Source organism: Myotis daubentonii, chromosome 1 (genome assembly GCF_963259705.1).
Source record: "Myotis daubentonii chromosome 1, mMyoDau2.1, whole genome shotgun sequence".
NCBI lineage: Eukaryota > Metazoa > Chordata > Mammalia > Chiroptera > Vespertilionidae > Myotis > Myotis daubentonii.
Window position 1 is genome coordinate 186611466 of NC_081840.1, and position 25686 is coordinate 186637151.

General features: G+C 40.5%; 2 protein-coding genes across 10 annotated transcripts in view; one reads left to right on the plus strand and one right to left on the minus strand.

Annotated features, from left to right (window-relative positions):
- Window positions 1-4052, plus strand: part of RASSF6 (Ras association domain family member 6) — a 55568-nt gene extending 51516 nt beyond the window's left edge. For all 3 annotated transcript variants that reach the window (XM_059668806.1, XM_059668825.1, XM_059668816.1), the window contains exon 11: window positions 78-4052. In XM_059668806.1, the coding sequence (XP_059524789.1) occupies window positions 78-153 (76 nt within the window). In that variant the 3' untranslated portion in view covers window positions 154-4052. The remainder of the gene's footprint in view (window positions 1-77) is intronic.
- Window positions 4053-5880: 1828 nt separating this feature from the next.
- The window catches only part of LOC132218095 (alpha-fetoprotein-like), a 39588-nt gene continuing 19782 nt past the window's right edge, over window positions 5881-25686 (minus strand). For all 7 annotated transcript variants that reach the window (XM_059668891.1, XM_059668840.1, XM_059668864.1 and 4 more), the window contains 6 exons: window positions 25267-25399; window positions 23573-23670; window positions 21156-21297; window positions 20317-20543; window positions 10909-11041; window positions 5881-6348 (listed from right to left, as the gene is read on the minus strand). In XM_059668891.1, the coding sequence (XP_059524874.1) occupies window positions 6304-6348; window positions 10909-11041; window positions 20317-20543; window positions 21156-21297; window positions 23573-23670; window positions 25267-25399 (778 nt within the window). In that variant the 3' untranslated portion in view covers window positions 5881-6303. The remainder of the gene's footprint in view (window positions 6349-10908; window positions 11042-20316; window positions 20544-21155; window positions 21298-23572; window positions 23671-25266; window positions 25400-25686) is intronic.

The following is a 25686-nucleotide window of genomic DNA, read 5'->3' on the forward strand; positions in this document are numbered from 1 at the left end:
GTGCTTGTTCCTTTAATAAGTTCAGTGTGCTAAATGTGTCCAAATTTTAATACTCTTTTTCTCCTTTTCATTTTCAGATTCAATACAGAAAAGGCTATTATACTGAAATGTCTTCGAAGTAAACAGGTAGTAAAAACAGAGACGACAGTTTAGTGGCCGCTATTGCTAAAATACTTCAACAAAATCAGAGAGATGTTACTATTTAATGAGTGTATCCACCCTATACTTGCATTCATGCAAATATATATGACCTTGAATCTGTAGAAAATTGAATGTTGAAAAAGCTTGTCTCTCTCAGAGGTGATGAGGTTCACAGTGGGACCAAAATGAGCTTGAGTTTAGTTTCAGTAACTGAAATAAGCTTGGATACTGTGTATTCCAAATAGCTTTAATAGAGAAACAATGAACTGGAATTAAAATGGCGTCTTCAACTTCATGCAGTTTAAATGTCGTTTAGCTTGAACTGTCAAGAGAACTAGAATATCAACAACCAACTCTCAGAAATGATTCAGAAGTCAAAGCTGCCAGCTCGTGAAATAAAACAGAAGCATAGACATACCCCCACCAAGAAATCTGATGATGATAGTCTTATAGCTCCTTGAAAACTCTAGGGCTGTCTTTATGTGGGTAGGTGACTTTTGGCAACCTGAAGCATCAGAGCTATAAATCCTTTGGGAAGGAAAGGATTGTGGACTCTTAAGACTAATTTTCTCAACCTGAGCCCCCTTTTTTGCTGTTTTACTGATGACTTTCTTAAGGATGTTTTTAGGTCAATTGAACTAGTTTTCTTCATTTTTCCAAACATAGAAACCACAGAGACTTCACATGGTTAATCAGCTTGGCCAAGACTTGGCCCACAGTAACCATTGTTACTGAGTGAATACAAAGGGTTATGCAAAGCTCTAATAGCTGAATCTAGGAAAGGAATCTGGAGTTCTGCTCTTTTTCTCTAAGGCATCTCATTCTATAACACAGTGCTCAGGGTATTTACAAGTTGCTAAACCAATTTGGAAAAAAACACAAAACACTGAGAATGGCACAGTCTCATCTGTGTTTTTATTTATGAACTTTATATTAAAATGGAGTTCTATGCAGCTTTTTTCCATTCTGGAAATTACTTCCATTTGCATTTCTCATATCCATTGTATTAAATTGTTTGAGTTGTGGGCTCAATCCCCAGTAGGGGATGTGCAGGAGGCAGCCGATCAATGATTCTCTCATCATTGATGTTTCTATTCCTCTCTGAAATCAATAAAAATATTTTTTAAATAAATAAACTTAAGGTACCATCAAGTACCTGTCATAAATATGACAAAAGATTTACCTTTAATATATTGAAAGTCTACAGAATCCATAAGAAAAATACTCAAAGTGTCAGATAGAAAAAAAAAAAAAAAAGGCAGATGAGATGTAAAGTAAAATCACAGAAAGGAAATGCAAATGGCTACTAATATATGAAAAAGTTGTATCTTAACATAATCAATTAGTCTGTGTCCAATCAGCAGACAGAAACTACACAGTCATTTAAACAAGGGTGTTTAGTGTAAAGAATTATTAAGCTGTGATAGGAGAATAACTAAAAGATGGAAAGAGGATGCTAAAGGGTTGCCTATGGCTGAGGAAGAGTGCTCCAAAAAGGAAAAGCTTGGAACGAGGGATTCAGAATTCACTGGAGAAGGTGTGGTTGCAGCCCACTGGATGGAGGAGAAGTTGGTTGGGTGCCCACACCAAGCAGGTCAACAGCCACAGGGCAAGCAGGAAAACAACCTCTGGGAGGCGGACCAGCTGGGGCAGGTGGGCAGGTGGGCAGGTGTGCAGAGAGACCTGGGACTTCGCAGCAGGTGCAAGGCTCAGATCACATAGGGTCTGTGTCTGGAGGTCCCCAGGAAATGGTTGCAGTGGTTCTCAACCTTCCTAATGCCCCGACCTTTTAATACAGTTCCTCATGTTGTGGTGACCCCCAATTTTATTGTTACAAATTGAACTTAATTAAAGCATAGTGATTAATCACAAAAACAATATGTAATTATATATGTGTTTTCCAATGGTCTTAGGCGACCCCTGTGAAAGGGTCGTTCGACCCCCAAAGGGTCGTGACCCACAGGTTGAGAACCGCTGGTTTAGAGGAACAGGTAAGCGGAGGCTGCAGGCTTGGCACAGAGAGTCAGGGACGCTGCTAGGACTGGGAGCTGGAAGGGCCTCCTTTGAAGAAACCTAGGACAACTCTGTGTATGGTTTGGTTCTGTGGCACCTTTAAGGCTGCATGGGACAAAGGCCAGGCAAGTGGCTCACCAGATGGCCAACCCACAGGGCCCTCTCAGGGAACCTGCACCATGTTGAGGAGAAGGTGCAGAGAGCAATGATGTGAGTAGGGCACAGGCCTGCCCTGGGGCTCCAGATTATGCCACCACAAATCAAAAACTGGGAAAGCAGTGGGGGAAATAAAGGCTAGAGAAAGCTGCAAGCCACCGGCAACCAGCACTGGGCAGAGCAGTGGAGAAAAAGTCGGCCACCCAGCCAGCCACTAGGAATCAGGAAAGACAGACTTCCTCCTACGGTGCTTCTCCAGTGCCCTCTGCTGGCAAAGCATGGCATCCAGCTGCGAAGAAAACATATTTAAAGGGTCCATATCCATTTCACAAAGCTGACAGCAAAGAATGAATTTGGAACACAGAGGCAAAAAATAACTGGCATGTCAACAAAACACAAATTAAAGAAAAGTAAAATATACTTTTTGGCCTATTAAATTAGTAAAGATTAAGAAGGGACAATATTAAATACTCAACAAATTACAATGAAATGGACTCTCAAACTACTTTAGCAATACAAATGTATATAACTAGAACAATTAAGCTATAATTTCATATTATAATTCTATTTTTAGAATCTTATATTGAAATAATCAGTCATACAAAGACATTATGCAAATATACTTACTATATTCCTATTTATTGTTGTAAAAAATAAAATAGCCTAAATGTCAAATATAGAAGAAAGATGAAAGAAGGAAAGAAATACTTATCCATAGAATGTTATGCAGCTATTAGAATTGTTCCCAAATGAATTTTAATTATAGGAGTAAATTCTCCTTATGTACCTAAATAAGACTATACACACAAATATTCTAAAACATTTCGTATCCATAAAATATGTGTTTATATGTGTGTGAAGACTGGCATTTGTATATATAACTCACAAACTGAAGACATGTTCAATGTGGTTATGTCTGGATTATAGAATTATCGATGATTCACTTTTTAAAAATTTTCTCTGCTTATTAAATATTTTATAATGAACACGTGTTACTTTTTAAATCAGGAAATGCAAAAGCTGTGATTAAAAAGTTACCAACAAAAAATAGCAAGTACATGCAAACAGAGTTCTACTACATGCAAAAAAGTTCAACTAAATTATTTAAGTGAGGCATTAACATCACTTCTGTGGTAGTTGGAAAATATATCCATAGTGTCTTTGTACTTCCTCTTTAAGGAGTATAGCCTAATCTTCCTCACCTTACAAATGGATTGGACTTAGTGACTCCAGTTCCAATGAATAGAGGAAAGCGGAAGTGACAGCATGTAACTTTGGAGACTAGGTCATCAAGTCACTGTGGCAACATCCTTGCTCACTTTCATGGACCACTGGCTCTGGGTGAAGCCAACTGCCATGTTCAGACAGCCCTGGGGAAAGGCTTACATGAGAAGAACAGAGACCTTTTGCCAAAAGCCAACAATGAATTGAGACCTTTCACCATAGCCATATGCATGGGCCATGAGATAGCCTTAGTCAAGCCTTCAGAAGATTACATCCCTGTCTACTAGCTATAACCTCCTGAGAGACCCTGGCCCAGAACACCCCGCTAAACCTGCCCTGGATTCCTGATCCTCAGAAACTGTGTGAAATAAGAAATATGTGCTGCAGTATGCTGCTAAATTTTATACTAATTTGTTATATCACAATAGATAACTAATACAATTTCTAAGGCCAAAAATCTGTTCACTTTAGAGCCATCTTTGCAAAATAAAAGAATATAAATTTTTGTCACAAAACCATTTATCCTTGTCTTAATGGTCTTATTTCACCACCAGTTATACAAAGGTTCAGATTTAATTCCAGATATTATACTTATTAATGATAGAGTGCCTGTCTTTGGATACTTTGCTGTACTTAACGATATGTCTTGTGTATAGAATGTGCTCAATAAAAATCAACTGAATAAAGGCCTGAGTGAATTAGTGAAGAGGTAAATAAATTATTTGAAATATTTTTATAAAACCCCCTGTATGTATGTCTCCTTTTTTACAAATATGATCCAGCTGCTGACGAAGTACAAACAGAGCCTTTTCTATATGATTTCCCATGATATGGTATAGTTTATTATCTCTTGGTTGTGTGAAATATTCAGATTTTTCAGTGTTACTATTCCGTGTTACTGTGGCATCTTGTTTAGGGCTATTCAGATTGGTTTTAGAAACTGAAGTGGCCAAAGTCCATTTGCAAGGCAGTTGGTGAGGTGGAAAAGCTGGCAGGTATACTATTATATTGGTATATCTACACATGAAAGAAAAAAGGAATAGGAGGACAAAAGCCTTTAATGGCATGCATTTGTCTTCCAAATTAATAATAGCTAGAACCTAATAGATTGAGACGTTTTGTCAATATTTGACCTACAAAAGCAGTAATTTATATTGTTCAAACTAATAGCACTTACCATTTGCGAAGCACTATTTTAAATTATATATATATATATATATATATATATATATATATATATATATACTCATTTAATGTTCATTAAGTCTCATGAGGAAGTTACTCCTTCAACCCAATTTTATAGATGAAGAAAAGAAGCCACGAACAGGTTAGGAAGCTAGGTATACATCAAATATATGGCTTCAAAATCCACACTTTTAAATCAACTCAGGCTGTGGCTTCACCCTAAATCACACTCCCTCAATCTGGCATCCTTTATGTATCCTCATTTGTAAAATGGAAATGATAGTTTCTACTTCATGAGGTGGTTGTAGAAGTTATAGGAATGATACATGTAATAATATGATCAAAATACATGGGTGGTTGGCACTTTGCACAGAAGTGTGTGATATCAGCTGTTATAATTAAACTATGATATGTCCCTTCCCATCATTGTAGCCCTATCTTCCACTAAATCTTATGCCCACTACTTCATTCTTGTCTTAAAGCTAGTCAAATCATTGCTTGAAACACCTCACACTCTACCATATCTCTCTCTGTTGAAACTCTGCCCATTTTCTAGTCCTTGACCATGACCTTTCCTGGTCTCCGTGACAATGTGTGCATCAATACTCCTGTGCATCATATCATCAATTAGCTGTGCTCTGATTTCTGATACCAGAAATTCGAAACGTGCCCTTTATTGTAATTCCATATGTGTTTATATCTTGTATGAATTCATTAGTGATCTGGCCTTATCATATTCATATTTTTCTCTGTAGCACCTAGCACAGCATATTGAACATCAGAGTTACTTAACAAATGTTTATTGGGTTTAACTTGCTAGTGTATATAAGTATGCTGAAATCACTAGAGTGAGAAAACTATTTAGAATCAAGTAAAGAGCAATATAATGAAAACTACATTTTTTTCTCTAGTAGAAATAATTCACTTATTTAGTAAGCACTAAAATATTTCAACTTATTTTTTTTCTTACAAAAAGAGATCTGGAAAAGTTAAAAAGTCCATGATAAGTTCTTTATGTCATTTATTCCAGGATTTCTGGGGAAAAGACTATTATAAATTGTCATTGAAAGCTCAATTTAATTTAAATATAGTAGGACCCATCCAGCATCATGTATATAGTGTAAAGATGGAGGACAAAATAATTATGAAAGTAAGTTTATTACAAAGCACACTTCATTCAGTTCTTTGATGATCACTTTTAGAAGTGGTATAGACAGAGGCTCCAGTTGCATTTGGGATATATTTTACTCTAAAAACCTAGCAGCCAGTTTCCAGTGGATGCGGCAGCCCATTCCATCTACCTGAGGCTCTTCAAAGATGCCTTGACTTCCTATTTCTGTTGCTGATTCTAAGAAGCAGAAAAATTATGGGGGGAATGGAGAATGAAAGCGGGTTGTACAATAAGCAGATTTTTCTGCTGGGTAGGAAAGGAGAATTCAGTGTAGACTGGCTAGAGTTCTTGAGCAATGTTGTGAGTAGCTGAAAAATAATTGCTGGTTTGAATATTAGACACGGGTTTCATTATTCATGAAGAACAAAATGCAGATCTCAGCAATCATCCTACACTGACATTTCTGGAATCATTTAGCCTCCCAAGAGAGACTGGCACTTTTCTATCAGTTTGGACTCCTAAGGAAAAAAGGAAATAAGCACATCTGTGAGAGAGGGAAAAACAAACAAAAACATTTAAATAGCTCTGACCCCCACACAGAACATCTTTAAGGCTTCCCTATTTCATTTCTGAGATGGGCTCTGAGTGCCTGCTTCTCACTGTCTTAGAATTTCCCACAGGACCAGTCCCTTAGCTTAAGGATTTAATTAACTGCAATGTTTCTCCCATTTTCAGGACCCCAGACCTATAATAAATAAAAATTTGCTGCCTCCTCCCAAAAAAAATATGGGATGCTTTTGCTGCAAGGCAAAAATGGACAATCAACATCAGCTTCTCATTGAATTTTAAAACTGCTCTAGGCTAATTTTGAGCTAAATCATCACTAGGACTCCACTGCTAAGATACACACACACACACACACACACACACACACACACACACACACACACAATAAATGGCTTACGCTTCTAAGAGCCCCTAGGATCCTGTGGAAAATATTAGAAGTCTATTAATTTAATCCTCCTTCCAGCCCTCAAACAGCACCACACCTGAATTATCTAGAGAGATTGGAATCTATTTATGCTTGTTTTTAAAAATACCTCTGGAGTTTAAGTATGGTCATTTCTTTGGTAAGCCACGACTTTTATATCAATCTGCGTAAGAACTTTGCTATAAGCAACCTCAAGATTCTCATATTTAATCTTGTTCATTTTCTCTGAATCTAACAATATTGGGGAAACTCATATTTCTACATATCAGTCTTTCCTGACCTTACTTATTCCATAGTTTCTTATTTGTTATGATAACAAATGCTGGGGAAGGAGGGAAGAATTTTTTGGTAAAGATAAAAAAGAAGGGAGGTGCTGGAAAAGATTACTATAATAATGAAGACTGCCCAGAATGAGATAAGAAGTGATGATAATTCCACATTTTGAGATAAGGCACAAGCAAGATTTTAAAATACAAAATTTGGACTTCTCTGATGGAATGTAGATAACAGAGAAAAGAAAGAGGAAACATGTTACCCTGAGACCAAATCAGCCATTCTTTGATTTCCCATAATGCTGGACACGTTGGGAGACAGCTAGCATGTCACCCTTCCTAAGACTTTGGGGTAGACATTACCAGTTTATTTCTCCATAGCCTTTGGGACATACTTTTAAATCCTTTTTCCAATCTGGAAACTCTTTGGACATAATTTGCCAATATACTTTTAACATGTGTTGTCTCTCATCTTTTCCAAAATTACAATTCAATAACAGTAAAAATGTACAAAAAGTCTTAAAGAATAAAGCCCTATCAATCCCACATCAATGTAAGAGACATTGATGAAGTTCTGGGAAACCAAAGGAAAGCCTTTGGTATGATATTAACTGATATACCAAAGTGTAGAAATAGGAGCTCAGAATAGGAGCTCAGAATAGTGAAGAGGTGTACCAGCACTAGAAGACCAGAGAGCCATTGATTCTGAGCTCCTTTGGCTCTTGTCTGCTGCCCCGCCTATTTTTTTAAACTTCCTAAAGATTCCTGAAGCCACCACTATCATTTCAATAAATTAATTTTTATTTAGGTTAGCTACAATTTGATCCTATTATTTACAACCAAAGAATCCCAACTGACATAGCATCAAAAATACTGTGCAAATATATGATAAAATAATATTTAAAAATATGAGGACCCAGAAACCTGATCTTCCTTGTGACCATTTCAAAAAATGCATACAGCCCAGCCGGTGTGGCTCAATGGTTGAGCATTGACCTATGAACTCAGAGGTCACAGTTTGATTCCTGGTCAGGGCACTTGCCAGGGTTGTGGGCTTGGTCCCCAGTGGAGGGGGTGCAGGATACAGCCTATCAAATGATTCTCTTTCATAATTGATGTTTCTATCTCTCTCCCTCTCCCTGGTCCTTAGAAATCAATAAAAAAAAATTTTTTTAAAGAAAAAAAATACATACAAAAGTAAACTTGACCAAACTTTAGAGATGATGCATAGTTACCTATAATAAACATTTTAGAAGTAATTCTAACAAATTTTAATTAACATAATATTTTTTTAGATAATTTCTATTATCTCCTTTAGTTTGGGAAGAAACACTAAAAGAAAATAGAAGAGGAAGGGGAGGGAAACAAAAAATATTTGGGCTCTTCAACTATTTGGTTGGACATTACTATTAGGCAAAAAAGTGTGGGGAAAAGCAGACAAAAATCTTGCTGTCATGCTAATGATGAAATAGATGGAGCAAGCACAATTCATACTCAAGAGCAAGAAAACTTTCTTGGGAATGCCCAGGCATATGCCCTTCTGCAAAAGTGTTTATTTGTTGTTACTCAGGTAGAGACATGTTTTCTGAATACTTCACAAAAAAGTAAAGAGGCTTTAAAATAACTAAATAAGTTCGAGTATAGGTGATTATTTTCATTTTGTGTATCGGCTAGTCTGGGGGAAAGCAAATTTTTTTCTGTAAACAGCCAGATAGTAAATATGGAGGGTTTTGCAGTTGCTATACAGTTTCTGATACAACTTAATTCTGCAACTACTCAATTCTATTATTGTAGACAGAAAGCAGTGGTAGACATTATGTAAATAAATGGGCATGCCATGTCCCAATACAACTGTATTTACATAAACAGGAATTGGAACCAATTTAGCCTGAGAGCTGTAATTTGCCTACTCTTTACTTGACTTTAGATATATGACTTTTAATATAACACACATAATATAGCTGAATAGGTAGAAAAGGGCTACTGAAGGTAACTAGGCATTCATGAAAATTGCTACCTATAAAAACATTTTCATGGGCCATTGCTAAACTTAGCCCCAGTCCTAACCAGCCTCAGCTGGTTTTACAGTTTTGACTGTAAAGGCTGCTTTATTATGATTTTTTAGCTTTATCCTTGCATTTTTCTGCATAGATACTATTGGCTACTGTATCTGAGTTTCTGCTCCTCAAGTCATGTCCCTGGAAGAGCAGTCCGTCCCAACTCCTCTCTATTAATTTACGTGGATATTCTGTGCCACCATGAAATTTAAGTCACACAACTTTATCATCTTATGAAAAGTCATTTACTTGTTAACTATATGAAATTACATTAATTACTGAAAACAGTCTCCTGGTAGGCAGTTCGGTGTGTGTGCACAGAGAGATACTCTGATTTGGCATTTGTTCTTTCCTCTTTCTTTTCTCCAATTCCCTAATCTAGTGATCTGCCTACTGAGAAAATAAAATCTTTACATTTCCTAGTTAAACCCCAAATTACATTTGGTGACTCTTGCTGATTGTGGCCTTGAAAATTTCTAGAACAAAACTACAGTTTGTTCAGACAGATTTTTAAACTATTATTTCTTTAAAATTTCTCTATATTTCCAAGGACACCATTTCTCTACAATTACCAAAGTCTTCAATTCACCTTCTTCTGCTCACTCCCAATCCTAAACAACCCCAGTGCATCTGGTGGCATGACCCCTGTATTCATCTCTAATCATGTCTAACACTCCTAGTTTCCTCAAATAAATATAAATATTAACATATCCTAAGATATCCTAAACCCAATTACACCAGTCGATCTAGATCAGCCATTTTCAACCTGTGTGCTGCAGAATTTTTAAAACATTCAATAAGTGACTAGTTAGTCAGGGACACTGACCTCTTTTCCCTTTCAGTGGTTCTCAACCTTCTGGCCCTTTAAATACAGTTCCTCATGTTGTGACCCAAACATAAAATTATTTTTGTTGCTACTTCATAACTGTAATGTTGCTACTGTTATGAATCATAATGTAAATATCTGATATGCAGGATGGTCTTAGGCCACCTCTGTGAAAGGGTCGTTCGACCGCCAAAGGGGTCGCGACCCACACATTGAGAACTGCTGATTATCAAATTAAAAAATGATAATAGCCAAAACAACAATGGCTGTTGATGTGAATACTCTGTCTCTTTTTTTAAATATATTTGTATTGATTTCAGAGAGGAAGGGAGAGGTAGAGAGAGAGAAACATAAATGATGAGAGAGAATCATTGCATGCCCCCTACTGGGGACTAAGCCCACAACCCAGGCATTAAACAGTGACCTCCAGCCTCAAAGGTCAATGCTCAATCACTGAGCCACTCTGATCAGGCATGAATGCCCTGTCTTGAACCATAAATAGGTAGGTCATACAATAGAGCTGCATCTTATTGGTCATGTTGCATAATAAGGTTGTGTCTGAGTGGTTATTTCTTTGGACCAGAAATTCTTATATACAAGTATAGGCAACTGCTTTTTAAAAAAAAGTCACGTTAGAGCAAAAAGGATTAGTAACTACTATTATTTTCTTGTAAATCAATCAAAATTCTACCTGTTTTTGGTCACATAGGCAAAAAAAAATATTTTTTGATATGCTGCTGAATTTTAATAATACTTTATATATGCCATGAGATGAAAAAGGTTGAAAATTGCTGATCTAGACTGTGATTTTTTTCCTAATCCACTACAGATTGGAATGGAGAAAAGAGGGTTTTTTAAAAAAACAAACAAACAAAAAACAACTTTGATAAGTCCTAAGAGTGCTAAGAGAATAGACAAGGAAACAGAAATACCTCTTCTTGGAAACATGTTTCACGTTTTTCTGCTTGGCAGCACATCTTCACCAGCTGAGTAAAATCCACAATAATTGGTTTGAACTGCATCTCTGTTGCATATGGTCTCTGTTTCACAAGGTTGCTGAGGAGCCTGAATCAGAAATGAGTTGCAAAAATAAAAGCACCTCTGATTTCTACAAGAATAAACTCAAAATAGAGTAAAGGTTTAAATGTAAGACTCAAAACCATAAAAGTCTTAGAAAAAAAACATAGGCAGTAAAATCTCTGACGTCTCTCTTAGCAATATTATTTTTGACATCTCCTCAGGCAAGAAGAAATAAACAAAATAAATAAATAAATAAATAGGATGATAATGAGCTGAAAAGTTTTGCACAACAAAGGAAAGCATAAAATAAAGAAAAGAGAATCTACTAATTGGAAGAAAACATTTTCCAATGATACATCCAATAAGGATGTTAATAATCCAAAATTTAGAAAACTCAGACAACTCAACACCAAAATAACAAACAATACAATTAAAAAGTGCACTTGACATTTTCCTAAAAAGGACATACAGACGACCAATAGATATATGAAAAGATGCTCAACATCACTAATCATCAGAGACATGCAATTAAAATCGCAATGGGATATCACCTCACACTGGTCAGAAAGACTATCATCAGTAAATCAACAAACAAGTATTGGTGAGGATGTAGAGTAAAGGGAACCCTGATACTCTGTTGGTGGGAATTCAAATTGGTGCAGCCACTGCGGAAAATAGTATGGAGTTTCCTCAAAAAAATTAAAAATGGAAATGCCTTATGACCCAGCAATTCCATTTCTGGGTATATTTCCAAAGAAATCCAAACCACTAATTTGAAAAAATATATGTATCTCTATGTTCATTATAGCATTATTTACAACAGTCGAGCTAGGATGCAACCCACATGCCCATCAGTAGACTCCATATAAAACAGTGATACATATATATAAGGGAATATTACTCAGTCATAAAAAAGAATGAAATCTTACCACTTATGACAGCATGAATTGACCTAGAGGGTATTATGTTAAGAGAAATAAGACAGAGAAAGGCAAATACCATATGATTGTATTTCTATGTGGAATCTAAAGACAAAACAAACAAATAATATTGAAACACTCATAGACACAGAGAACAGACTTGTGGTTGCCAGAGGAGAGGGTTTTGGGAGACTAAGTGAAAGAGGTGAAGGGATTAAGAAGTAGAAATTGTTAGCTTCAAACTAACCATGGGGATGTAAAGTACAGCATAGGGAATATAGTCATAATATTATAATAACTATGTATGGTGCCAGGTGGGTACTGGAAATATTGGGGGAAACACTTTGTAAATTAAATAATTATCTAGCCACTATACCGTACATCTGAAAGAAAAAAATGATACATGCTTTTAAACTAAAGAATTAGCTTATGTATCCTATCTAATAATAGACAAACATGGTAATTAACTGTACCTCTGATATGCTTACCATTGGCTAATCAGGGCGATATGCAAATTAACTGCCAACCAAATGGCGGCCAGCAGCCAGGCAGCTGAAGCGAACAGGAGGCTTGCTTGCTCCAGTGAAGGAGAAAGCCAAGGTTCCTCACCTGCTACTGCTAGGCTCTGAGCTTGCACTCTAAGAAACAATGTTGCAATTATATAAGCTAAACAAACCCCATGCTTTCAGCCAGCCGGGCCTCAGAGCTGGAGTTGCAACAGTGTTTCAATTATAGAAGCCAAACAAATCCAGATACCTGCTTTCAGCAGCCGAGGTCTCAGAGCCAGAGCCGAGCCTCAGAGCTAAAGCCGGCTCTCAGTTCCAGTGACAGCCATAGAAGGTAAATAAATCCCAGAATAATAAAATTAAAAAAAAGCAATAAAGGAAAGGTTGGGAGCTTCAGTCACCCGCCAGCCTGAAAACGGCCCTCAGCCCCTCACCCAGACTGGCCAGGCACCCAGTGAGGACCCCCACCCTGAAGGGTGTGTGACCAGCTGCAAACAGCCATCATCCCCTCATCCAGGCTGGCCAGGCACCCAAGCGGGACCTCCAACCTGATCCAGGACACCCTTCAGGGCAAACGAGCCAGCCCCCACCCGTGCACCAGGCCTCTTTCCTATATAGTAAAAGGGTAATATGCCTCCCAGCACCAGGATCAGTGGAGCTGCAAGGCCTCCCAGCACTGGGATAAGCGGAGGCATGAGGCCTCCGGGAGGTGCAGACAATTTGCATGTTTCTCCTTTATTAGATTAGATATTTTATTTTTAATTTTCAATGCCATGAACTTGTTTTTAGTTTTTTATTTCTAGGGTATTAATCTTTTATTTTCATCAAATTTATGCACCATTGTATATACTGTCTTAAATCTTCCAGGGGCCAGGAGGCCTTGCAGCTCCGCTGATCCCAGTGCTGGGAGGCTCGCTGCTCTGCTGTGCCTGATAGGGGAGAGCTCCCCAACCCCCTGATCTGCCCTGCTCTGTGTGTGACAGGGTGGAGCCGCAACCTCCCCATTGACCCTGCCCTGAGTGTGACAGGGGGGAGTGTCCCAACCCCCTGATCGGCCCTGCTCTGTGCGTGACAGGGGTGAGCCCCCCATCCCCTGATTGGCCCTGCTCTGAGTGACAGGCGGTGGTGCCGCAACCTCCCCATCGACACTGCCTTGAGTGTGACAGGGGGCAGCGCCCCAACCCCCCAGTCGGCCCTGAGTGTGACTGGGGGTGGCATCGCAACCTCCCGATCCACCCTGCTCTGTGCATGACAGGAGGCGGCACCCCAACTCCCCAGTCGGCCCTGCTCTGAGCCTGACCAGGGCTGCACCTAGGGATTGGGCCTGCCCTCTGCCACCTGGGAGTGGGCCTAAGCCAACAGGTCGTTATCTCCCAAGGGGTCCCAGACTGTGAGAGGGCACAAGTGGGGCTGAGGGACACCCCCCCACCAGTGCACAAATTTTGGTGCACCGGGCCTCTAATAATTTTATAAAATAATAAAGGAATCTATTTACTACAGAAAAAATAAAATAAAATAAAGTCACAAGCTAAACATTCAAGAACTCCAATTTTCTATGGGCACTAAATAATTAAAATGCCTTATTGTCTTTAAAAAAAGGAGAAGAAGAAGGCAGAGGTCTGGGAATGAGACTCAGAGCAGGGGTATCAGGATGTCATGCTAGCTCTCTTCAGCATTACAAATATAAGGCCGCCATTTCTATAGCTGGAACTCTGTGCCACATGGAAGCTAGACCCCACAAAGAACTATGTCACATACTTGTCATAAACTTGCAGTTGACTTACCTCTCCTGCCCTTTTCAGCTCTTCCCCACTATGATCAATTTCTCTTAATCTGACTGTTTTTATTTAAAAATATTTCCTTTAATCCTTTCTATTCTTTTAGTTTAAAAATGTTTAATTTACCTTTTTAATATATTACTAGAAGCCCGGTACACAAAAGTTCCTCAGCCCATCCCTGCACCCTCTCGCAGTCCGGGAGCCCTCACTCCTTACTGCCTGCCTGCTTGTTGCTCCTTACTGCTAGGCTCACTGCTTTTTGTGCTGCCTCAAAGGCAGTAGAGGCTCCTGCCACTGCGTCTGTGCTTGCCAGCCATGAGCCTGGTTTCTAGCTAAGCAGCGCTCCCCCTGTGGGAGTGCACTGACCACCAGGGGGCAGCTCCTGCATTGAGCGTCTTCCCCCTGGTGGTCAGTGTGTGTCATAGCAATCAGTCGTTTAGGCTTTTATTATATAGGACTAGGGGCCCGGTGCACGAAATTCGTGCACTGGGTGTGTGTGGGGGGAGTGTCCCTCAGCCCAGCCTGCCCCTTCTCACATACTGGGAGCCCTCAAGCGTTGACCCCCATCACCCTCCAATCGCAGGATCGGCCCCTTGCCCAGGCCTGACGCCTCTGGTCTAGGCATCGGGCCCGGGCAGCGGGGACCTGCAGTGGCAGCAGGGTGCACCGCGATTGCGCGGGCTCCACCCCTGCCCCTGCAGGATGCCTCTGGCTGAGGCGTCCGGCCCGGGCAGCGGGGACTCACAGCTGCAGCGACCCCACGATCGTGGGCTTCGCTTTAGGCCCAGGCAAGGGGCCCCTAGCTCCTGGGACTGCCAGCTTCAACAGTGCCCAGCTCCCATCGCTGGCTCCACCCCTACTTCCTGCTATCACTGGCCAGGGCGGAAAAGGCACCTGATTCTCCTATCATGGCTGGGGGGCAGGGCAAAGGCGGCCGTAGGGCCGCCTTTGCCCTGCCCCCCAGCTCTTAGCTCCCCCCTGGGTTTCCAATCACTGTCAGTGGCAGGGGCTTCTTCCTGCTTTCCCTTTCGCCTCCCTGCATTGTGCCTACATATGCAAATTAACCACCATCTTGTTGACAGTTAACTGCCAATCTTAGTTGGCAGTTAATTTGCATATAGCCCTGATTAGCCAATGAAAAAGGTATCGTCGTACGCCAATTACCATTTTTCTCTTTTATTAGTGTTGACTAGAGGCCCAGTGTGCTGGGGTCCTGCCCCAGCTGGTCCAGGGGTTCCCAAAGGCGTAGACGGAGTCGGTGAAGAAGGAAGGACACGGAGACAGTGTTCAGTTGATCAGCAGCCTAGCCAGGATCTCTAGCCAGGATCTCCAGCCAAGTTCTGGTCTGGATCTCCAGAGAGGTTCTGCTTCAGATCTCCAGCCAGGTTCTGTGGCCATGTTCCCTCGCTAGGTTCTCCAGCCAGGTTCTGTCCAGGTTCTAGTCAGGCTCTCCTGCCAATCTCCGCAGTCAGGTTCAGTCCAGGATCCCCTGCCATGCTCTCTCACCAGGCTCTGCCTCCAGGCTCCGAGGCCAGTCCCTGTCCAGGATCCTCTGGCATGCTCTCGCCAGTGAAGTTCTTCTGTCCCTAGAGAACGTTCTGTGTAGGTTCTGTGCCTAGGCTCTGTCTCTCTTGGTCCTGTCTTCCAAGCCCTGTGTTCTAAGTTCTGTGTCTTTCTGTCTTCTGAATTCTGTCTCACTCTGTCTGGTTACATCTGTATTTATACCAGTTGATTCAATCCTATCAATCTCTATTACAAAGGTTAGGGTGTTTCTTATCTCCATTCCAGGGAGTAAAGATTATGTAGCTTAAGCATGATTGCTCATTTTAACTATGAGTGATTAATTACCCGCCTGGCACTTAGTTGAGGGGTTTTATTCCCTCCCTAACTTCAGGGGAAAATCCCTACCTGGGGATTCAACCTTTCTCGGAGAGGTGACATTGGTTAAAACACAGGGCCAAGAAGGTGAGCAAACATATTAAGAACCGTATGCCATATATGCCAGGTCCCTTGAAACAGCAAGGATGGACTGGCTCCTGGCACCAGTGCACAAAAATTTGTGCACTCGGGGAGGGAGGGGTCCCCAGCCTGTGCCCTCTCGCAGTCTGGGACCCCTAGGAGGATGACCATCTGTTGGCTTAGGCCCACTCCCTGGGGAATTGTGCCTAAGCTGGCAGTCAGACATCCCTCTGGCATCCCAGGAGCCCTCGGGGGATGTCCACTTGCCAGCAAGGAGCAGGCCTAAGCTGTAGTCAGACATCCTTAGAGCTGCTGAGGAGGAGGGAGAGGCTCCCACCACCACTGCTGTACTGGCAGCCATAAGCCTGGCTTGTGGCTGAGCAGAGCTCCCCCTGTGGGAGTGCACTGACCAGCAGGGGGCAGCTCCTGCATTGAGCGTCTGCCCCCTGGTGGTCAGTGTGTGTCATAGTGACCAGTCATTCCCAGTCATTCTGCTGTTAGGGTCAATTTGCATATTACTCTTTTATTATATAGGATAGAGGCCTGGTGCATGGGTGGGGGCCAGCTGGTTTGCCCTGAAGGGTGTCCTGGATCAGTGGGGGTCCCGCTGGGGTGCCTGGCCATCCTGGGTGAGGTGCTGAGGGCCATTTTCAGGCTGGCCACACCCCCTTCAGGGTAGGGGTTGCCTCTGGGGTGCCTGGCCAGCCTGGGTGAGGGGCTGATGGCTGTTTTCAGGCTGGCCACAGACCCTTCAGTGTGGGGGTCCCTATTGAGGTTCCTGGCCAGCCTGGGGGAGGGGCTGGGGGCCATTTTCAGGCTGTACACAGCCCCTTCAGTGTGGTGGTCTTCATTGGGGTGCCTGGCCAGTCTGGGTGAGGGGCTGATGGCTGTTTGCAGGCTGGCCAAGACCCCCAGCAGGGACCCTCATCCCATGAGGATGTGGCCATCCTGGATGAGGGGCTGATGGCTGTTTTCAGTCTGGCCACAGCCCCCAGCCACCCAAGCTTCCAGTGGAGGCTGGCTGGAAGCAGGTATCTGGGGTTTATTTATCTTCTATAATTGAAACTGTGTTGCCTTTTGCGGAGACCACAGCCAGCCAGGGCAGGCAGGAAGCTTGGCTTCCTCCATCGCCGGGGCAACCAAGCCTCCTAATTGCTCCAGCTCTGTGGCTGCCAGCCGCCATCTTGGTTGGGTTAATTTGCCTATAGTCACTCTGATTGGCTGGTGGGCGTGGCTTTGGGGCATAGTGGAGGTGCAGTCAATTTGCATGTTTCCCTTTTATTAGATTAGATATTTTATTTTTAGTTTTCAATGCCATGAACCTGTTTTCAGTTTTTCTTTCTAAGGTATTAATCTTTTATTTTCATCAAATTTATGCACCATTTTATATACTGTCTTAAATCTTCACATTTCAACTCAATACTTTTCATAATTGGACTTGAAAGTCTTTCACCTATTCCTTTTTATTTTCTCAATCTTAGTCTATGACTTCAACTTCTACTTTCCCTTTATTATCCTGCTGAATATTTTATTTTCCCTCCATAAGCCCCTTCCCTTGTTTTTTGTTTGTCCGTTCATTTGTTGTAGTGTGTGTGTGTGTGTGTGTGTGTGTGTGTGTGTGTATGAATTTATGCTTTTATGACCAGCCAGAATTATATAAGGGTGAGACCATGGAGAGAGCCCTTGACACTATACTGGGAAGTGGGAGGGTTTTTTCCAGCCTGGGCTTTGACTCCCAATGTGGATCTACCCAAGATGGGTCAGAAATGCCTATAATAACTGTCTTGGTGTTAATTATACAGAGAACACAATGAATTCCCTGGAATAAGGATGTTTCCTAATACTTCACACTTCTTATCTAGCCCTTATATGAAGAGTTCCATGTTTTACAAATAATAACCAGTACTATAACCCTTTGGTTAGGGCACACTCATAGCTAGATGTTGGCAGTTAAGCACATATTCTTTGACCTAGACTGCTTGGGTGCAAATTCCAGCTCAGCAACCTAGCTACCTGGTGCAGGACCTCATATCAGGTCTTAGTTTCACCGCCTCAGTTTCCTCATAATTAAAATGAAGTCACAACATCACGTAGCTCATACATTTTGTGGTAAGAATTTAGTGAGATGACATACATAAAGGGATGCCTATCTATGTCCAGAGAATTTCCTCAAGAGAAAGGAAAGCCTGCACTCTAGAACTAAAATAGACTTCTTTCTCCTCATATTTCTACATCAAGCTTGGGTTAAAGAAAGAATGGTTAATTCAATGTTACAATGTACTTTGGGTGCTTATTAGAAAGTTTGAAAGTCTAGTTTGTGATCAGGTCACCTTGATAAATGAAGAAAGGACTTCAAAGGTCAGCTGGCTACTGAATTGCAAGTACTGTGATAAAACAGAACACGTGACAACCTTGTGCTTGCTGATCATGAGAAGGTGTTCATTCCCAAGGCAACATAGCCTCACTTGGCAAGTTGACATTGTTGGACTAATAATATTTATATCTTGTACAAGCAAGACTTAAAATAAATAAATGAATTATAAATAAACTACCACTTCGAATGCTCTTGGGGGAGAAAGAGCAAGGAGGACCAGGGGCATGTGAGAAGGGCAGTAAGTATGGTGGGCACTGTATGGGAACTGCCCCACTGTCAGGGTTCAGAGGACTTTCAATGCATCCTGCTGACTTAGAGAAACCAGAATTTCACCCTTTGGCTTTTCCTAGAACAGTCACCTTTTGTTGAAGCCAAATAGGCTTTCAATATCACATCCATCCGCAGCAGAATTCATTCTAAGGGAGAATGCCTGGACCATGAGGATATCTTGGCTCTAGGCTTAAGTGTGGGGTGGGGTAAAGAGATGGATGATTGATGACACTAAGATATTTCTTTATCTGAAGCAGCAAAGAAATAGCCCCTTTTCTAAGGCCTGATCATAAGTGTTCCATTCCATCTATCCATGTGTATGGGATAGGGAGAATTTGGGGAAACGTCAGTCACTTGTGAGCTCTTAATCACCATGCTTTCAGTAGCCAGGGGAAAGAGAAGCTGCCTCAGGTTTGTGTATGCTGCTTGTGCTATTTCTAAGGCTAAGCTGGTCATGCCTCAGCCACCTCAGTCACAGTCAGAAGTCTAAGTCTCCTAGATTATCTGTCATCATACTGATGCTTCTACATCCCTACTCTGACCCATCTCCTACTCTTATGGCCCTCTCTAAGTCATCCTCTGTCTCCTTTGTAACTTTAGGCTTTCTCATTTAAAAACCTCTCTATATCCACAGCCCCTTTTCTTAACTTCTCTTTCTTGCTCTATAGGAAAACATGGCTCCCCAAAGGAAACAGCTTCCCTAAGCCTCTAAAAAGAAGGCTATTTTTACTTGAACTCCACTTACTTACCGCCTAGTTTTCTTTTACTACTTCCAATATATCCCTCCTACAATGTCTTTTAAAAGCCATAGTTTCTTCTAAGTATATGTCATCAAATTTATAATATCCCCCATCACTATCTATTCCTGTCACACATAAGAAGCTTAGTCATGCCACCTAATTTTTGATGGCCTCAGACCCAATAAATTGCCTCACTTTCCATCATATCTTGACATTCATCATTGTCTGTAATTTCAACAACTACATTAATAATTCACATGAGACTAATTAAAAAAATGGACCCAATTGTCTATATTTCTCTGTATCCATGCCCTTTCCAACTCTGCTTATCAAGAAGTAAAGTCTATTTCTATATCCTTTTAGTTTGGTCCTATAGAACCTTAGTAGATTCTATGGCCCAGATGATGATAAGTTAGAACAAGCTAAATAGATTAGTGCAGGACTTCTCCAACTTCCATTGTTAATGGAAAGTATACATTTCTGAGAAGAGCAAGGATAAAACTTATTTGATCATGGAACCCTATTTTTATGTACTTCTATGTCAATATTTTCTGATTAATAGACTTCAATCTCATTTTCTGATCAAGTTTGGGCAGCACCCATGATAGCCACAATTGCAGAATTGCATAATATTCTCAATTCTACTTGATCTCCTAACATAATAGTTAGCAGCTCCATTCATTATGTAGCACTTAATATCTGCACCTTTTTTATGGTTCTCTATACCTGCTCCTTTGTTGGCAGTAATGAACAAATCCAACAAAAATTCTTACTTTTGCTTTTCAATTTGGATTTCCTCCTCTTGAGCTTTGCATAAGTCCTCTTTAAGGCTGATTATTTGGTCACAGGATAAAAGTGGAGAAATATAGGTTCCATCAATGTGCAGATCATCAAAGCATAGCTTTCTGAAGGCATAGGAATCATCACAACAGTGACCCACACCAGCATTGATAGGCTGTGTCTCATGTCTTCTGCATAAAGCTCCAAGAATTAGCTTAGCCTTTCCCAGAATAGAAGTAAAATAAGAGCAATTAGGTTTGCGGTTGTTATTTCTTACCCACAGAAAACAAGGTTATATTTAAGTATTCTCATACCCTAGAGAAGGGGTGGGCAAACTTTTTGACTCGAGGGCCACAATGGGTTCTTAAACTGGACCGGAGGGCCGGAACAAAAGCATGGATGGAGTGTTTGTGTGAACTAATATAAATTCAAAGTAAACATCATTACATAAAAGGGTACGGTCTTTTTTTCTTCTTCAGTTTTATTCATTTCAAATGGGCCGGATCTGGCCCGCGGGCCATAGTTTGCCCATGGCTGCCCTAGAGCCTTGATTTCACTGTTTGGGGGAAAGGAAGAGTCAGGTGCAGCCTAGTTCTGAGACTTGGCTTCCCTTGTCCTATCATCCTCAACTTGAGTTCACCCTATGAATCTCTATATCTGGCTGCTCATCTCTGTCTTTTATTATATCCTTTAATCAACTGATAAACATAAGGGACAGAATTATTAGGCTCTATGGATAGGTCATAGATGTATCCTGACATGAGATTGCTTGCTGAGGGTTAGAAATTAGAACTTCAAGAACAGGTAAACATGAAGTCAAGGATGTGCTTACCGCGTCCTCCATGCAGACAAACTGCTGCTGTTCATCACTCAGAGGGCAACATTTGGTGGTGGCAGCCGCCATGTTCTCTGTGAACATAACCAACTCTTGAGCAGATAGCTGTGGGGCTTTCTTAGTATAATGGACCAGGAGCCTGAAAGGATAAGTTCCTCTTACAATGACTGTGTGCCTAGAATGACGAATTCTACAGAGTTTTCCTCAATATCTGTCTCTGGTTGAAGTTGAACATGGCATTAAACTGGGTTTAATTCTATCCTTTTAGTCCTTGTTCCAATAGCCCAGTGGCTTATTCAATATACCTGGCATTCTCTTCCAACCTCACACACAGTAATGTTAACCATGTTACCAAGAGAAGGGTTCTTCAAAGAAACACTGTCACTTTGGGAGTTTTCTCTCTTGCTTTCATGTGACCTTATTTATGTGGAAGATTAGTACTATGCCCCCTAATTACACCGGTATTCAGTAAAATCCTATTTTTCTGTTTCTGTTTACTGGGAAGATTTAGCTTTATACATTTTTTTCCTCTCAATATGTAACATTTGGAAAAATATCAATCTCTTTCATGTACAATGTGGAGACATGTGAAGATCCGTAACAGTTTTCAACTTGTTTCTGTTAAAACTGTATCTTTAGGAATATAATTTGAATAACTTGGTCTTGTCAGACTCTGAAGACTTCAGTAATTATTGTCTTCAGGGAAAAATAACCTACAAAAATTTTGCTCCACACTAATCTATCTTTTTTTTACTTATCAAGGATAACTATGGATTGCTTCAAAATCAGATGTGAACAGGTTCCAAAATAAGTATATGCATAGACCATTCAAGCTGTTATTGGTTGTCTACAATGTGAAAGAGTAGGCACTACAGCAATGATCAGGAAACAATCACTAGGGATCACACTCTAGTCGGAAAGAGACAAATACACTTGGCGGAGTGAGAGGAGTACAGAGTGCTGTAGGTGCGCATAGAATGTAAGTGCACAGGGAAATTGGACAGGCCTGGAGGAAATGATATGTGAGCTGAGATCTGACAATAACTAAAAATGAGCTGGGTTGAGGGGAATGAAAGTGGAAGGAGAACCTTTTGGGAGTCATTGAATCTGATTTTTTTTTGCCCCCTTGATTGGGGGGTAGCTGTAGAAAGGAGAGGAAAGATAGGTTAGTAACAGAATTAGATTTACAATGTTTTTAACATAATCATGGTTATTGTATAAAGAATGGATTGGAGGTGGGTACATGGCAATGTGAGTGAAGAAAAAATCTGAAGGTCATTCCAGTCATTTAGGTGAGAGATGGTGGTAGCCTGAACTAGGAGAGTGGTGGTGGGAATTAAGAGATGTAAAGAGAGATTTTAAAGAGAAAGACTCTACAGACTTGGATTTGAGAACAAAAAAATCAGAGATGATTCTTGCATTTATATTATAATGGAGTTGGGGGACGGATTTAGCTATAACATCCAATGAAACAGTCAACCTAATCCAGTGGTTCTCAAATTGTGGCTCCTGGACCAGCTGTATCAGCACTCCTGGGAACTTGGTAGAAGCCCAAACTTCCAGGTCCCATCCCAGACTTAGGAATCAGAAACTCTTGGGGTGGGGCTGTATTTAACAAGTCCTCTAGGCAATTCTAAAGTTTGAGAACCAGAGATCTAATCCTTAAAGTAGACATTAGCAGTTGAACACAACATAAAAGAAAAGTAATAAGCCACATATTCTCTCTGGAACAAGAACAATTTTTTCTGGATTTATTATTCTGGACATTTAATTTAAGATCAATAATACTATGGGACACTATGTCGAACTGAACTTTGCCTCAATAATCCTTTTCTACATAGACTATTGCAGTGTGATTCTAAAGACTCCTAAAAATTGGCTTTTGCTTTTTGATGTATTAATCTTTGAAATACAGTGGGATTTACCAGTCTCTCTGCACATAAGAAGTTGTGTGTGTTCCCTCTGGCAATTAACTAAGGTATCCATTCATCTGTACTCTCAGTGGTGACAATACTAAATTTGCCATATGGACCTGATTTGAAATGGACACAGGGACCCTACATTAGATCTCTGTTGTAGCTTTGACTCAAAATTGCAGGCAAAGCCCTAAGCTAAATGTCCAGGTGTGTGGGAGGGAGCCCCTGTGAGATTGCAGAAAGGCAGCCAGGGCCTGCTTGGCTCCTTAGCCTCTGGACATTGACTGAGATCTGGAATCTGGCCTGGAAAACAGAGGAAACGTTAAATGGACATCTATCTTATCAAGACAAAGATAGCTAGGTTAATTCTGAACTGATGTTGTCCCTTAGCCTCTGAGATTTTAAGGTTGGCTATAGACTCTTTGAAACTCCCAGAATCAGGAGTTAGCAAAAGCTCACTAAACAAGTATAAATCTGGACAATATCTTACAAGCATACCTGTTGTGGAAGTTACTATCTCCTAATTTCTCACGTAAATCACAATGATTTTTAACATGCTCGTGGCTTTCATGAACCACTCTTTGGAACATCTCTTTCTGAAAAATAAAGATAATCACTGTTTATCTATCATTTTAACAATGTATCTCAGGTAAGATTGCAAAACCATCTTCTATAAGAATTTAATGTAGCTGTTTTCCTAAACCCAGGGCTTTATTTACTTACTGAGTTAACAAATCATGAAAAACACATTTTGCTAAAACAGGAATTGCCGTGTATTTTGTGGGGAAAAAGTGGGACAGTGAAATTAATATTCAGTTTTCCATGATAAAAACTCATTGTGATTAAATAGTATATTTTACAAGTATATGGCAAATCATTCATCAAACCAAAAAGAGATTATTAACGGTAGTTTATAGATCTAAGTTTAATTGGTCAGTGTGTGTGCGTGTTTACTGGTTATTTTTAATAATACTGTCTTTTTACATAAACAGCAAATATAGAGAAAAAGATATAGAGATAAAGAAATATGGACACGTATTAAGAAGTGGTGGTGTAATAAAAACATGCAGCCTTGAATATAGTAAAATACTGCAGAAATCCACATTAAATCAATCAAAGGGAATTCTCAGCGATTACTGTAAATTCAGAGTTTTTGACCAAACAAATTAATTCTGGTGGGAAGATACACATGACCCTGCAGGCTGAATACTTTGGTAGGAGCACCAAACCAAGTCCCCCTGATCCTGATAGGTGGTGTTTGTTGTAGGGAAATGTTGCCAGACATGTAAACTGTTTGCCTGGATTTAAGCCTCAGCCCTGTCCTTACTGCCTGTATGGCATTGGGCAAGTCATTTGAATCCTCTGAAATTCAATGCTCTCATCTATAAAATGTTGTTAGCAATTCTGGCATTACCTGATACCAAGCCTTTATGAGTACCAAATAGAACACTGGGTATAAATTTGCTGTGTTAACTCTAAACATCCATGTTTCCTTAGGTGTTATTACCATAATGATTATTGTGGCGGTCTGCTGGTGATGCCACCAGAGGGTGCTAACCTATAGGAGACTAAATCACTTTCATTTATCCTTCTCTCTGTGAACAGGAGGATGCTAAGTGGACCTGCTCATGCCCAGACAGGTCAAGAGATTCCCTTCACCCTCCACTCTCACCCCCCACCCCACACTCTATAAATACATGTATGTAAGCCATTGGTTAGAACAAAAGCCTGTTTCCTGATAACCCCCCAAAAACAATCGAACAATCAGATTTGTAATCACCTGTATTTTTCATGTCAAGCGCATAACAGGAGCTGCTGCCTATGAACAGTATGATTTCTGGACAGAAATAGGAACAGTTTCCAGGCCTGCTTGGTAGAAATAGTTGACCTTCCCAACAGGCTGTGCTGTCATGCTACCTGCTACGGTACCAGACATTCACTTTAAACAGGAGATTGCGTAGCGAAGCTTCCAGGACATACAGAATCTATAAGACAGTGACTTGCACAGAGAGTCACTGTGGTATGATGATGTGGCCTTTGGTTTAGATGACAGTGATAGTCCATGTGTAGTGAAATTAGCCAGAACATGTATAATCATCTTACGAAAGTATGGCACTACTAACAGAACTGTATTTTTTCCTGTGCTTGTAATCACTTACTAGTAACAGGTTGAACAATAAAAAGGCATTTACCCCATGGCCATAGCATTCCAGAGGATTTTCTAATTTACAGCATTTTTCCAATAACTTTTGATACACTGAATCCACTCTTAAAATCACTGGAACTGCCAACTCTGGATGTCTTCTTGAATATTCATAAAGAAACCTGTATCCATATGAAACATATTTGAAAGTAAACAGTAAAATTCAAAGGCTATGAGTTTTCTCTCTAAAGCCAATTATAATTCTGAAATTTATTCAATATTTAACTGACCTTAAGACATTTAGAAACCTTAGGAGGCAGGCAGGTAATTTTATTGACTACATTTTGAGATAAGGAAACCAAATCAATAAAATATATTAGGTTTTTTTAAGTCACACAGTAGCCAAGCCGGGATTGCTCAGTAGTTGACTGTCAACCCATGAACCAAAAGGTCACTGGTTCAATTCCCA